Source organism: Typopeltis vanoorti, chromosome 18 (genome assembly GCF_054136105.1).
Source record: "Typopeltis vanoorti isolate ZY-2024b chromosome 18, IOZ_Tvanoo_1.0, whole genome shotgun sequence".
Taxonomy (NCBI): Eukaryota; Metazoa; Arthropoda; class Arachnida; order Uropygi; family Thelyphonidae; genus Typopeltis; species Typopeltis vanoorti.
In genome coordinates, this window is record NC_143566.1 from 45,198,520 (window position 1) to 45,213,426 (window position 14,907).

The window sequence follows — 14,907 nt, forward strand, 5'->3', positions numbered from 1 at the left end:
ATCTGCAAAAAGCAGACGTCCAATGCTACATCTCCCAATTCTGACATACTCATTGCCTCGGCTGTGCCTATCAATCCAGTCCATAAATATTATGAAAAGGAGGGGTGACAGAACATACACACCCTTGGCGGAGGCCAACGGAGACTGTGAAAGGTTCAGATTTCGTGCTTTTACCCTGACACAAAACTCTGGGCATTCATACAGGGACTTGATGGCAGCTAATAGTTGGCCATCCACTCCATACTCCTGTACTACTTGCCAAAGCTTATCCCGAGGAACCCAGTCATATGCCTTCTCCAAGTCCACAAAACATGTGTAGACATTCTTGGCATATTCCCAAGATTTCTCAAAGACTTGCCTTAAAGTGAAGATTTCGTCAGTTGTGCTTCTACCAGGATGAAAGCCACATTGTTCTTCCTGGAACTTTGACTCAACTATGCTCCTGCATCGTCTTTCCAAGCACCTAGCATACACTTTCCCAGGCAGGCTGAGCAGAGAGATGCCACGATAGTTACTACAATCCTTCTGGTCTCCGTTCTTGAAGACTGGTATTATTATGCCTGTCTGCCATTGCTTTGTTGCTCGCCCAGATATCCAAACGGCCTGACACACTCGAGTCAGCCAGAGAACACGTCTCGATTTAATGCTTGTAGCATTTCGGGCCGAATTTCATCATCGCCAGCAGCCTTGCCCGATTTTAGCAATTTTATTGCTAAATGGACCTCTTCTGCTGTGAGACTAGTCATTGCCCTGATCTGCACCTCTTGGATGTCCACAACTGCTGGGCCACCTGGGTTAAGAAGGCTCTCAGAGTATTCCCTCCATTTTGTATGGAGGAGCAGAATCCAGGATGGAGGATATCCAGCTCGGTTGTTAAAAGTGCACCATCAGAGGCCTTAATTGCCCTTGCTGTGCACAATTTCCTCCCTCGAAGGTGGCAGATGGTCTGCCAGAATACTTTGTTTGGAGAAAGATTAGACTCATCATAGGATGAGTCTAATTTTTCTCCAAAGGATTCCCAAGCCTTCTGCTTTGCTGTCTTTACTGCCTCGCAACAGCTTTTCGTGCCTCAGCATACCGCAAACGCATCTCAAGTGACCTGACTCTAAGCCATGTTAGGTAGGACTCCTTTTTTGCCCGGACAGTTTTTTGGACTTCTTGGTTCCACCAAGGTGTCCTTTTCTTACTGCCTGTTGTCACACCGAGCCGCTTTCTGCCACAGCATGAGAGTGCAGAGGCAGTGACAGCTGTTCTGAACAGCTTCCGCTCCTCCTCAACATCTGCAGTATGCTTGGGAATCTCTTTGAACCTGGAGGAAATATCATCTTCAAAATTCCTCCTCACAGCCTCATTTTCCAATGCCTCCCATTTCACGCAGTATAGCCGCTTAGGCCTACCAGCAATGATGGTAGCATCTGGTTTCTGAAGCCGTAGAGTGCACACAACAAGGCGGTGGTCAGTAGACAGTTCTGCCCCTCTTCTCACATAAACTTCCAACACTGAGGAAAATAGGTCTGCTGAGACTATAAAGAAGTCAATCAGAGACCTTTGTTCTAGTGTATCCATGTACCGGGTTACTTATGGACTTCTCGGTGCTGGAAGAAGATATTCATTATGGACAAGCTGTTAGTACAGTAGAAGTCCAATAATTTCAACCCATTCGTGTTAAGGTCAGGGGCGCCGTTCCTCCCAACCACACCCATCTATGTCTGGTCATCTGTTCCAACATGTGCATTGAAGTCACCCATTAGCAGGACTGATTCCATGTCTGCCACCCTGTCAAAAGCAGCATCCACTTCCTCTAGGAAGGAAGAGTATTCTAACTCCAGATTAGATGCATAGGCTTGCACCACAGCCAAATCATGGTTTTTCATCTGAAGCCTTAACACACACACCTGTCCCTCCAATGGGATCCACTCAGCAACACAGTCTGACAGCTGGGGGCTTGTGAGTATCCCCACACCCGCCTGAGCAGACATTGTCAGGCTCACACCAGAGTAATAGAGCTTCCACCCCTTATCTAGGTCGACAGTTCCAGAGCCTCTCCTCTTGGTTGAAGAAAGCCCGACTAAGTCTAGCTGGTAGCGCTTGGCTTCCTCGACCAGATCCAACTCCTTCCCTGTCAGAGAGAAGATGTTCCAGTTGCCTAAAGCCATAGTCTGGTGCCGTTGTCATTGCCATTTACGTCCTTTTGCAGAACCATTTCTTTGCGCTGCCCCTAAACACCTCCCCAAACGGGCGGCAGGCCCATTGATGGAGTTTCCTCTAGCAAAGTGCCGAGGAGTGGTGTCTAAGGGAGACTGTAACATATTTTTCGAACAGGTCCCTCTGCCCAAAACCCGAACACGTCCCTTGATAACTCGCACGACGGATGATGCGATGTGAACATTTTTTGATGGCCTGATCATGTTACAGTGTTTGATAATGTTCTGTTAGCACAAGATGAAATGACACAGCAAAATAGGAAAGATTCCCCTCGAATACTCTAATAGCATTCGGGGGAAGGAGCAAGAAGAGAAGAAAGAAAGATGCAAGGAAGGAAGAGGAGGGATCAGTCTACAGATAATATAACAGATGTATATTACATGAAGTAATGCATGGTCCAGCATCAGGTACCTCTGGTTTGCCACGCCCGTACTCACTAAAGTGAGCCCCGGAGGCATATATATATATATATATCTAATATAATAGAATGACATCTGAGTTGGACAAGGGGAATGGCTACACAGTGATACTTCTAATTTTGCTAAGGCTTTTGACAGGATACCCCATGGAATATGGTTGCACAAATTAGAGATGGGGATGGATACTAAACTGGTGATATGGATAAGAGAATGGCTCATGGAGAGATACCAGTGTATGGAGGAGCAGAATGCAGGATGAGGCAGGTGACCAGTGGTGTGCCTCAGGGCTCTGTGCTTGGGCCATTGTTTAATTTGTACATAAATGATATAGGAAATGGCTTGAAGGGAGATAGTCAGTTGTTTGCTGATGATGCAAAGTTGGATAGCGCAATAAAAAATCAAGCTAATGTTGAGAGTTTGCAAGATGATTTAAATAAGCTGGCAAAATGGGCAAAAGGTAATGGATGTCAGTTCAATGTGGAAAAGTGTAAAGTCATGCATTTTGGGATTAAAAGATTACCAGCTGTGTACCACATTGATGGAACAGTACTCCAAGAGATTGATGAGGCTAGGGACTTGGGGATGTCGGTGGATAGGGAGATGAAGTTCAGAGGGCGCATTGCAAAGGTGTCCAAGATTGCACATAGGATTACTTGGTTATTGAAGAACACACTAACATCCAGAGATAAAGAGGTTATTATTCCCCTTTATAAGGCATTGATACTTCCACATTTGGATTACTGTGCTGAAGCCTGGTCACCTGGATTCCTTGGAGATGAGGAGGTCGTGGAGAGGTTCCAGAAGAGAGTGACTAAGTTGATGAGTGATGTAAAAAATGCTCCCTACATTGATAGATTGAGAGCTTGTGGATTACAGAGGTTGGTTGATAGGCAGAGAAGAGGGGATATGATAGAAACATTTAAATTACTAAAAGGTTTTTATAAGAAAATGATGCATGGGAAATATTTCAGCTGTGTGATGGTGATGGAAGAAAAAGAGGTCATCCCTGGGACTTGGGGATGACCTCTTTTAAGGAAAAGTGAGGTTAACAAGGGTGTGAGAACTAGATTTTTTGCTTGAAGGCAGGGGGGGGGGGGTTATGAGTGGAATGCATTGCCTGACTCAATTGTGAGTTCTTCGTCTGTAAATGAATTCAAGAAGAGGTATGGTAGATATTGTTTTGATAGTTTGGGTCTCCTGCGATGAGTCTACTGATGACATGGAGATACCCATAATAATAATAATAATAATATATATATATAATTAATTAAACTGTTAAATGCTAACAACTGTCTTTACCGAGTCTAAACTTACATCTCATTACTGTGAGGTGTGTGGCCATCTAAAAGATAACAAGGATCACTATTAAAATTTGTTATTTCAACTGTATCATTATAATATTATCAATATTCTGAACTTCCACAGAGTCAAGAATTCTCATCATCTCAGAAATATATCTCAGCTGTAATTGCTTCAGTTCTTTTCCTCTCTTTCTGTCCAGGATTATGAAATAAAGTTCATTATCATGCAAAATATTTCAGAATATGAAAGTATATTTTTATACATCAGAATATCACAATATACTAAAATATTGTACCATGGCACTTCATGACCTAGTGGTAAATGAGAAAGTAAAGAATTCTGCAAATTAATTCAAACCCCACATTACATCACAAATGCACAATCCACATTCAAGTTAGTATATATATGGTCAGTAGTCATAGAAAGAAAATAATCTTATGCTGAATGATTAGAAAGGCCCTATAGAAAAAACAAAAACAAACACTTACTTGGTTGAATCTGTCCAATCATTACATGATTATCATTTGAAGTGCTGCCGGAATGATCAAATATAACTAAAGAGACCTCTACTGGTGCGGGTGCATCAAATATTGTTACACTAACATGATATTCCATTTTTGGGCGTATTTTCTTTGGTGCAACTACGGTGTACATATCTTGGAGATGTGCACTATTAAAAAATAATAATAATAAATAAATAATAATGGATATCTATTTTCACCAATTTCTTATTTTCTAGATGCCAAGAAATTATATTCTTGGTTTAACCCTTTATCCAAGTGTAATCAAACAAACTTTGAGCATGAATTAATTTCAGAACTGGGCAACTTGTATATAGAAGCTAATGACTTCACATCACTTGCCTTTAGCAGCCTATAATGGAAAGCATATATATGCTTACAGACACATAATGTATAATACTATGCATTATGGTAAGGGCTATTACACAGGCTGGTTTTGACCTTTATTGAAGTCTGATCAGTGGGAGCCAGACCCAGAAGTGATACCAAGGTTGAAGTAATGCTGAAGTCATATTTCTATATACTAGTAGCCAAAAGGAGTCATCTATAATCAATATTTCTATATTGATTATAGATGATCATCAATATATTTCTATATACTAGTAGCCAAAAGGAGTCACACCTTATTATTAAAATACTATGGATTAGAGATAGATATTGGAATTTTTCCACTTGGTTATACTATAAATTAAAGATGCCAAGAAATTATATTCTTGGTTTAACAGATAAGCTTAGGTGTTGATGGTTATTCATGACTTATTTTTTGATGGTATTAACAACACCAAATAATTTTATCAAAAAGATGCTTTATTAATTGCTCATATTTCGGTGAATTTCAAATCAGCATCATCAGAGCACAACACACTAGTACACGCGACAGTGAAAGTGAAACAATACAACTGCAATGAACAAAAGATCTAAAGTTCTATTTTGGTGCCCTCTAATGTTGATAAAAAAAAACATTACATTGTAGCTATGTAGGAGTTGTTCTTTGGATAAAAGTATCCCAAATTTTTGGCAAATTAATGCAACCATATTTGTTAAGGTTGGGAGAATTCTTCAAAGCCATTGCTGACTCAAAAAATAATCTTTCAGATCTGTACGACTCCTAAATAGCACATATTTTCTTCCATCTAATCCTGTGTGAAGGAGTGTCGAAAGCATGGTCTGCCAGTCACGATCTCCTATGTGATAGTTCCATGTACCAAATTATACATCGGGACCTCACTATGTCGCAAAAGAAAAAAGTCCAAAAATTACTGAAAAAAGTGACCTCCTGGCCCAAAGAAATCATTAAAAAAATAAAACCAGTTCATGTTAAACCACCCCGGATTTATGAATTATCAAAAATACACAAATCTAATATATCCTTATCTCCCATAGTTGACAGTCCCATGTATAAACTGGCCCAACAGTTAGTCAAGTCACTTGCTCCCCTTATTAGCAACTCCTCTACTTTTGTAAAAATTTCAGTCCATTTTAAAACACTAGTTAAAAATCTTATCCTAAAAACTTCAGACATAATGGTTAGTTAGCTTTGATGTCACCTCTATATTTACCAATGTACCACTTATAGACACTTGATTTAATCAAGTCTAAATTTCTTCCTGATATTTTTGAATTATTTAAATTTAATATGTATGTAGGGTACTTAACATGAGGAGGAATCTACAAACAGATTAATGATACTGCTATGGGTTCCCCCCCTTGTCCCCTCCTTTAGTAAATTTGTACATGGAAGACTTTGAAAACAAAGTATTTACTACAGTCACATACAAGTGTGGTTATGCTATGTAGATAATGTATTTGCCATTTGGCCCCATGGACAAGATATATTTGGATGTGATTGTCACCTACCTCAACAGTCAGCACCCCAAAATCCACTTCACAGTAGAAAAAGAATCAAACAATTATTTACCATTTCTTGACATATTAGTCACCTGCCTTTCAGATGGATCACTATCTTTTTCCATCTACAGAAAGCCAACATACACAGAAAGATACCTACAAAAACAATCACATCTTCATCCAGTCCAACAGCATGGCATTTTAAAAACACTTAGACACAGAGCCAGAGCCATTTGTTCCAACGATACAGCTCTGACCACAGAACTCAAATATCTGTGCCATACATATAAGAAACAAGGCAGATGAAATGGTTGCACTAATTGCGTCTGTTCACCCAAAGATTTTTGGAAAAAGTGAGACATGGTTGGAAGAGGATGACATCCTGACAGGAATAGAGATGGAAGGGTATGATCTGTTTCGTGAGGATAGAAGGTGTAAAAAGGGAGGGGGGAGTGCTATTGATGATAGAGAAAGAGTTCTGTCCATACAAAGTAGAGATGCAAGATGGAAATAATGCCAGTGGTTTTGAGGCAGTATGGTGTGAGATAGAAGTGAATGGAATCAAATACTTGGTGGGATGTTGTTATAGACCAGGTAATGTGGATGGTGGTGATAGTAAAATGTATAGTCAAATTAGCCAAGCAAATAAGAAAAGGGGGAGCATTATAGGTGATTTTAATTATGGCAATATAGACTGGAATGATGAGATAGCAACTGGAAGTAAAGAAAATGAGTTTCTTGAGTTTTTGAGGGATAACTACCTCAGACAGTATGTAACAGAGGGCACACGAGGATTAAGGGTTTTGGATTTGGTCATTTCATCAGAGGATGTAATTATAAATGAGGTGTCAAATCATCCATCAATAGGTGAGAGTGACTATGAGGTGATTACCTGGATGGTAGCCAGCAGTGTGAGGACCTCTGTGAGAAAACGGTATATGTGGAACAACAAGGGGGGGGGGGGTGATTATGAAGAGGTCAGGAGACAGCTTGCAGGTGTAGCATGGAATGAGGAGTTAGCTGGAAAAGAGATCAATGCAGCTTGGGGGATTTTCAAAAACTATCTAGTAGATGCAATGTCTTAGTGTATTCCAAGGATGAGTTAAATAAGGTTGGTGTGAGATGGATGAATAAAGAGATTAAGCATGCGACACAGAGAAAGAGGGCATTGTGGAGGCAACATTAGAGAAGTGAAAATAACCAATTTCATGAGGTCTACAAAGACCAGGCAAGGAGGATGACTTGGTTGGTGAGGGTAGCTAAAGAGAGGTATGAACAGCAGTTAGCTAATGAAGCCAAAAAGAATCCTAAGGAGTTCTTTCGATATGTAGCCAGCAAAAGAAAGAATAATTATGGCATTGATAGGAGAAAATGGTATAAAGATAGTTGTTGCAGAATGTGTGGTGGAGATACTTAATGAGCAATTCATAAAGGTCTTTCAATCTTGTGAATGTGACTTCATGGAGAGATTGAGAGCAGTAGATGAAGGGGAGGGGAGACTGACTGTAAGTGAACAAGAGGTGTATGGGGAGTTGAGCAAACTAGATATTAATAAGGCTGTGGGACTTGATAATATATCACTGCGTATTCTTAAGGAATGTGCCAGGGAGTTGATGACACCTGCCTTGACATATTTTTTAATAAGAGGGTTGCACTCGGTCAAGTTCCTAAGGAGTGGAAGGAGGGCAAGATTGTGCCACTTCATAAGGGAGGTGATCGAAATCAAGCATTAAACTACAGGCCTATCTGTGAGTCAGGTGTTGTGGTTAAGTTGTTGGAGAAGCTTGTGAGAACTAGGATCCAGAATTGGGTTGACAACAATGGTATTATCTTTGATGGACAGCATGGATTTGCTAAAGGGAGGTCATGCTTTAGTAATCTACTTACTTATTACAATAAAGTGACTGCTTCCTTGGACAGAAGAAGGATACGTAGTAATATACTTGCATTTCACAAAGGCTTTTGATAGAGTACCTCATGATAGGTTGACAGTCAAACTAGAGCAGATGGGGTTGGATATTAGATTAGTGCATTGGATTGGAGACTAGCTCTCTGATACGTATCAACAAGTTGTGTATGGAGGAGCGATATCCAGGAAAAGGAAAGTCACTAGTGGAGTTCCTCAAGGGTCTGTTTTAGGGCCATTACTGTTTAATTTATATATTAATGATATTGGTGAAGATTTGGATGGAGATATTCAGTTGTTTGCAGATGATGCAAAGTTGTGACGAAGTCAAAAATTTGCAAAACTGTTATCCAAAGAGCAGCTCCCACATAGCTGAAATGTAATGTTTTTTTCTTTTTTCTTAACATTAGAAGGTGCCAAAATAGGTCTTTAGATCTTTTGTCCATTGCAATTGTATTGTTTCACTTTCACTGTCACGTGTACTAGCGTGTTGTGCTCTGATGATGCCGATTTGAAATTCAGCAAAATATAAGCAATTAATAAAACATATTTTTGATAAAATTATTTGGTGTTGTTAATACCATTAAAAAATAAGTCATGTATATTCTTGGTTTAATCCTTTATCCAAGTGTAAGCAAACAAAGTTTGCGCCTTAAGTAATTTAAGTACTGAGCAGCTTGTATATAGAAGCTAATGACTTCACATCACTTGCCTTACTATCCCAAATTGCACATATCCTTATGGACATGTATAATTATTATTATTATGTGACACCTCCAGGGAGTCCAAAGACTCATCGAGGGAGAGTGTGCCAACAGCATCGAATGACTTCACCCCTTCTAACTACTAACCATGCTCAAACTTGCTTAACTTTTTGCGTGAATCTTTAGTAGTGGAGGCTCTACCAATCGACCAACCTTTGCTGGCTATGCTATGCGTTAAGGTAAGGGCCGCCATCCAGATCAGTTTCAACCTTTATTGTGGTCTCATCAGTGGGAGCCAGAAGCAGAGATGATACTAATGTTGAAGTAATGCAGACGTCATATTTTCATATACGAGTAACCAAAAGATGTCCCACCTTATTTGCTGGCTTGGATGCATTAGGATGTTGTTGCCTTTGCTGGTGTTTTTATTTTCAAATGATATCTACTAAATGCTTAATATTTTTTATTTCCTAGAAAGAAAAAAACAGATAAAGGAAACTTTAGTGGGAATACAAGCCTTAAGGAAAAGAAGGCTTCTCTCATAGTGTTTCTGTAGGTTAAAAGAATAAGAGTACATTGCATGTCCGAAATGTTAGCGGTAGTGACTTGTTAAACAGATAAAATAAAGGGATTAGAAAAGATAATCAGGAAGTAAGAAATAAAAGGAAAAAGGGCTGAAGTATAGTGGTATAAGAGTCTTACAGTGGCTGCACTGCATAGTTCAGAATGCTTGGACAGAGGGACGAATTCCTGATGATTGGAGTAGAGCTCTCATAGTATCCTTTTATAAAAAGGGAAATAAAACTGAATGTGAGATTACAGAGGTATTTCCCTACTGAGTGTTTCACTGAGACGTGGTTGACAGAAGGGGATATAGAAAACAGGAATAGAAGTCGCTGGGTATAGCATTTTTCGCCAGGATAGGAGGGGAAAGCGTGGTGGTGGGGTGCTGCTTATGATAAGTGATGACCTATGTCCTCTAAGAGTGGACAATTTGGAAGGTAGTGAGACAAATGATTTTGAGAGCGTATGGTGTGAGGTAGAGGTAGGCAAGACAGGATATTTAGTGGGGTGTTGCTACAGACCCAGGAGCACAGAGGATGGGGACCAGGAGATGTTTAGACAGCTAAGTTTGGCAAGTGCAAGAAGAATGATTGTTATGGGAGATTTTAACTTCAGTAGTATAAATTGGAGAGAGGAAGATGCATGTAACAATAGGGGAATGGAATTTCTAGAATTCTTGAGGGACAAATGTCTTAGGCAACATGTAACAGAGGGAACAAGAGGTTCAAAAATTTTGGATTTGGTTATAGCATCAGAAGAGTTAATAATAACTGAGTTGACGTCTCTCCCACCAGTTGGAGAGAGTGACCATATGGTTTTGACTTGGAAAATGAATAGACATGCAGGAGTATCAAAGAGACGGGAACTGATGTGGAATTATAAGGCAGGTGATTATAATAGTCTTAGACGTCAACTTCGGGAAGTTTCATGGAGGGAGGAATTGGAAGGCCGGGATATCACCAGTGCATGGGAAATTGTGAAAGAATATTTGTTATCAGCAATGGTAAGTTGTATACCACGAGTGAAGAAGAGGGCGCAATTTGGAGTAAAGTGGATGACAAACAATATTAAACAGGAATTGCATGCGAAAAAGAGGCTATGGAAGAGATATAAGGAGACAGGTGAAGAGATGCATGAGGAATAAAAGACACAGGCCAGAAGAGTGACCCGTGTGGTAAGGAAAGCGAAACTGGAATATGAGAGATTGGCCCTAAGATCCAAAGAAAATCCTAGGGAATTTTTTAGATATGTGGCCAGTAGGAGGAGAAATGACTGTGGAAGAATGATATTGTGGGATAAAAATGGGAATAGAGTGACTGATGCAGAGGACATAGTGGAATTGTTCAATGAACACTTTATTGGAGTATTTCATCCTAGAGGAGTCAGTTTTAATGCTAGAGGGATAGGACTGGTACGAGGTCTGGAGGTACAGGAGGAGAGTGTGTTTCAGATACTGAGTACTCTGGATGTCAGTAAAGCTGTGGGACTGGATGGTATTTCGCCACGAGTTTTGAGAGAATGTGCTAGGGAATTGACAATACCTTTAACGTGGCTTTTCAATGAAAGTCTGGCTTTGGCAAAGGTGCCCAGGGAATGGAAGGAAGGTAAGATAGTGCCATTGCATAAGGGTGGTAACAGACTGGAAGTGTCTAATTATAGGCCAGTCTGTGTGTCATCAGTAGTTGTTAAGATCTTGGAGAAAGTAGTGAGGGACCGTGTACAGCATTGGGCAGATGAGGGTAATGTTATCAGTGAGAATCAACATGGATTTGTGAAAGGACGCTCTCGTTTTAGCAATATGCTAGCCTTTTATAATAAAGTTACAAGAGCATTAGATGAGGGAAAGGCATATACTGCAATTTTCTTAGACTTGGCGAAGGCATTTGACAGGGTGCCATGTGATAAGCTGATATTTAAGTTGCAGCACATGGGTCTGGATGTCAGATTGGTCAACTGGATTCAGGATTGGCTGTCTGATAGGTATCAGAGAGTTGTGTATGGTGGAGCAGTTTCCAGGAGGCAGAGGGTTACAAGTGGGGTCCCACAGGGCTCAGTACTAGGACCTATATTATTTAACTTTTATATCAATGACATTGCCAGTAAATTGTAGGGGGATATTCAGTTGTTTGCAGATGATGCGAAGCTGGGAAGGATTATTAGTAATATTGTAGATGTGGTAGCCCTGCAAGAGGATTTAAATAAGCTAGATATATGGGCAAATGAATGGGGGGTGTCAGTTTAATGCAGCAAAATGTAAGGTCTTGAGGTTTGGGAAACATCGATGGGATGCTGCATACTCTATGGGAGGAGTTATACTGGAGGAAGTAGGGGAGACAAGAGATCTGGGGTTGATGATTGATAGAAACCTGAAGTTTAGGGGACATATTGCAAAGGTGGTGAAGGTAACATAGAGGATTGCTGCTATTATGAGAAGGACACTGACCTGCAGAGATAAGAGGGTTATCATTCCGTTGTATAAGTCTCTGATCAGACCACACTTGGACTATTGTTCTCAGATTTGTTCCCCAGGATTTGAAGGGGATAAATTAACTGTGGAAAGGATACAAAGATGGATGACAAAGATGGTTTCAGGACTGTACAAGGATAGTTATGAGGATCAGCTGAGAGAATGTGGACTGCAGAGTTTGGTGGATAGAAGAAGGAGAGGTGACATGATTGAGACTTTTAAACTGTTGAGAGGTGGTTACAGGGTTGACACTGGGGAGTTCTTTCGCTTGGTTGAACAGCGGGAAGGAGTGATGACAAGAGGCCATCCCTGGAAGTTACGAAAGGAAACTGTGAGCAAGAGGGTAAGGAGTGGTTTCTTTGTGTGGAGGGTGGTTGAGCCGTGGAATGCATTGCCTGATGGAGTGGTGGGAGCAAGAACGGTCAGCGAGTTTAAAGAGTGGTATGACAGACTTTGTGTGTTTCTCAGGGGGGGACCTCCCCTCGATGAGTCTTGACAGACTTTATGTCTTAGAAAGGACCTCCCTCGATGAGTCTTTTGACTCCTTGGAGGCCTGAATAATAATAATAATAATAATAATAATAATAATAATAATAAAATAAAATAAGAGTAATAAATAAGAAGAGAAAAGTAAAATAAAATAAAAATAAACTAAAGATTAAAATAAAAATCAAAAGGTAAAAAAAGATAAAATTAAAAAAATAAAAATTAGAGATTGAATGTCTGATAGGTGTCGAAAATTCCTGTAGGTTGAGCAATATTCCAGAAGAGGAAAGTCACTAGTGGTGCATCTCAGGGATCTGTTTTAGGGGTCCTTGCTGTTTAACTTGTATATTAATGATACTGGGGATGATGTGAATTGGGGATATATGGTTGTTTGCTGATGATGCAAAGTTGAGACAAATTATGAAGAGTACAGCAGATGTTATAAGAAGACTTGAACAGGCTGAGTGAATGGGCACAGTAGTGGGGATGTCAGTTCAGTGTTACAAAACATAAGGTTTTAAAATTTGGAATATTATGATTTAATTTTGGAATAAATTTGGAATATGGTAGGGATTGTTGATAAGGATCTAAAATTTAGAGGATACATTGCCAAAATTGTGAGGACAACACAATAAATTCTGGGAACGATGCAGAGGACACTGACTTGTAGAAGTAAGGAGATTCTTGTTCCATTGTACAAGGCTCTGATTAGGCCACACATGTGGTCTAATCATTAGGCCACTTCATCCATTTGAAAACCAGGTGACCAAATCTGTACATATATTGTGCACAGAATTTGGTGACCTGGTTTTCAAAAGGATGAAGAGATGTTGAAAAGAGTCCAGTTTCTGATTGCAGTTTCTGATTCCAAATTGCAGTTTCTGATCTCTGGAATGTTGAATATGAGGAAAGGTTGAGAAGATGCAATTTACAGAGTCTAGTGAATAGGAGGGCTGATATGTCGAGATGTACAAGTTGGGTAAGGGGTTGTTATAGGATTAACATTGAAGAGGTTTTTCATAAAATGGTGGGAAATTAGGGGAAAACGAGATCATTCCTGGAAGCTGTATAAGGATGTGAGCAAGGGAATGAACAATTGTGCATGCAGAAAAACAGGTTTTCTGCATGCACAATTGTGAATGACTGGAATGCCCTGCCTGAGAGTGTGGTGTGTGCAGAGAATTTGAATGTGTTTAAGACGCAGTATGATGAGATGTGTGTGTATGACAAAGGGACCTCCTAGATGAGTCATTGCCTCCATGGGGGTCTTAGGGTAATAATAATAATAATATTGTTAAAACTGATGCAATAAGACAATAAATATATATAAATTTTGATTATGAGGTAGAATTGGAGGTGGATAGAATAAAATAATTACATGGATGTTGCTGTATACCTGGTAATATAGAAGGTAGTGAGAGAGAGAAGGAAGTAGTAGGTTTTTTGCATGCAGAGTTGTGAATGATTGGAATGCCCTGCCTGAGAGTGTGGTGTATGCAGAGAATTTGAATGTGTTTAAAACACAGCATGATGAGTGTGTGTATGACAAAGGGACCTCCTAGATGAGTCATTACCTCCATGGGGTCTTAGGGTAATAATAATAATAATAATAATATTTTTAAAACTGATGCAATAAGACAATTAATATATATAAAATTTGATTATGAGGTAGAATTGGAGGTGGATAGAATAAAATATTTACATGGATGTTGCTAAATACCTGGTAATGTGGAAGGTAGTGAGAAGGAAATGTATAGGCAAATAAGCTTAGTAAACAAGAAAAAATGATCATTATGGGTGACTTAAATTATGGTAATATACATTTGAATTGAAGAGATGCATTTACACAAAAAGAGAAAGAATTTCTTGAGTTTTTAAGACAACTACTTTAGGAGTTGATGGCAAATGAGAAGCAAGGATCATGTATTTGATCTTCTCATCAGATAACATTATTATAAATAGATGAGAGTGACTAGGAGGTGATCACCTGGACAATGGCCAGCCACGTGAGGAACTTCTGTTAAAAGGGGATATATGTAACTGTAAGGCTAGTGATGATGAAAACTGAGGAGAAAACGTACAGTAATATCATGAAATGAGGTACTGGTTGGAAAGGAGATCAATGCTGATTGGACCTACTCAAACACTATCTAGTGGGGACAATGTCAAAATGTATTCCAAAAGTTAAAAGGTTAAATAGAACAGGGGTGAAACGAATGAATTAAGGGGTAAGGCATAGAATCTGAAAGAAGAGAGTATTATTATATAGGCAGCACAAGATGAGTGGTACTAACTAGCTGCATGTGGAATTCAAAGAGCTGACAAGCGACTTGTTTGGTAAGGTATGAGCAAATAAGGCTAACAAAAATTCCAGGGAGTTTTTTTTTTTTTTTTTTGATATAGTGGCCAGTAGAAGAAAGAATGATTATGGAAGGATAACACTGGTTGGTGAAAATGACAGAATGATAACCACTGCAGAGGATAT

General features: G+C 39.6%; 1 protein-coding gene across 1 annotated transcript in view; it reads right to left on the minus strand.

The window, feature by feature from the left end:
* Positions 1 to 14,907, minus strand: part of LOC150096624 (CD109 antigen-like) — a 930,782-nt gene that overhangs the window by 839,585 nt on the left and 76,290 nt on the right. The window contains exon 3 of the mRNA XM_090407963.1: positions 4,415 to 4,596. Coding sequence (XP_090264089.1) covers positions 4,415 to 4,596 — 182 coding nt within the window. The remainder of the gene's footprint in view (positions 1 to 4,414; positions 4,597 to 14,907) is intronic.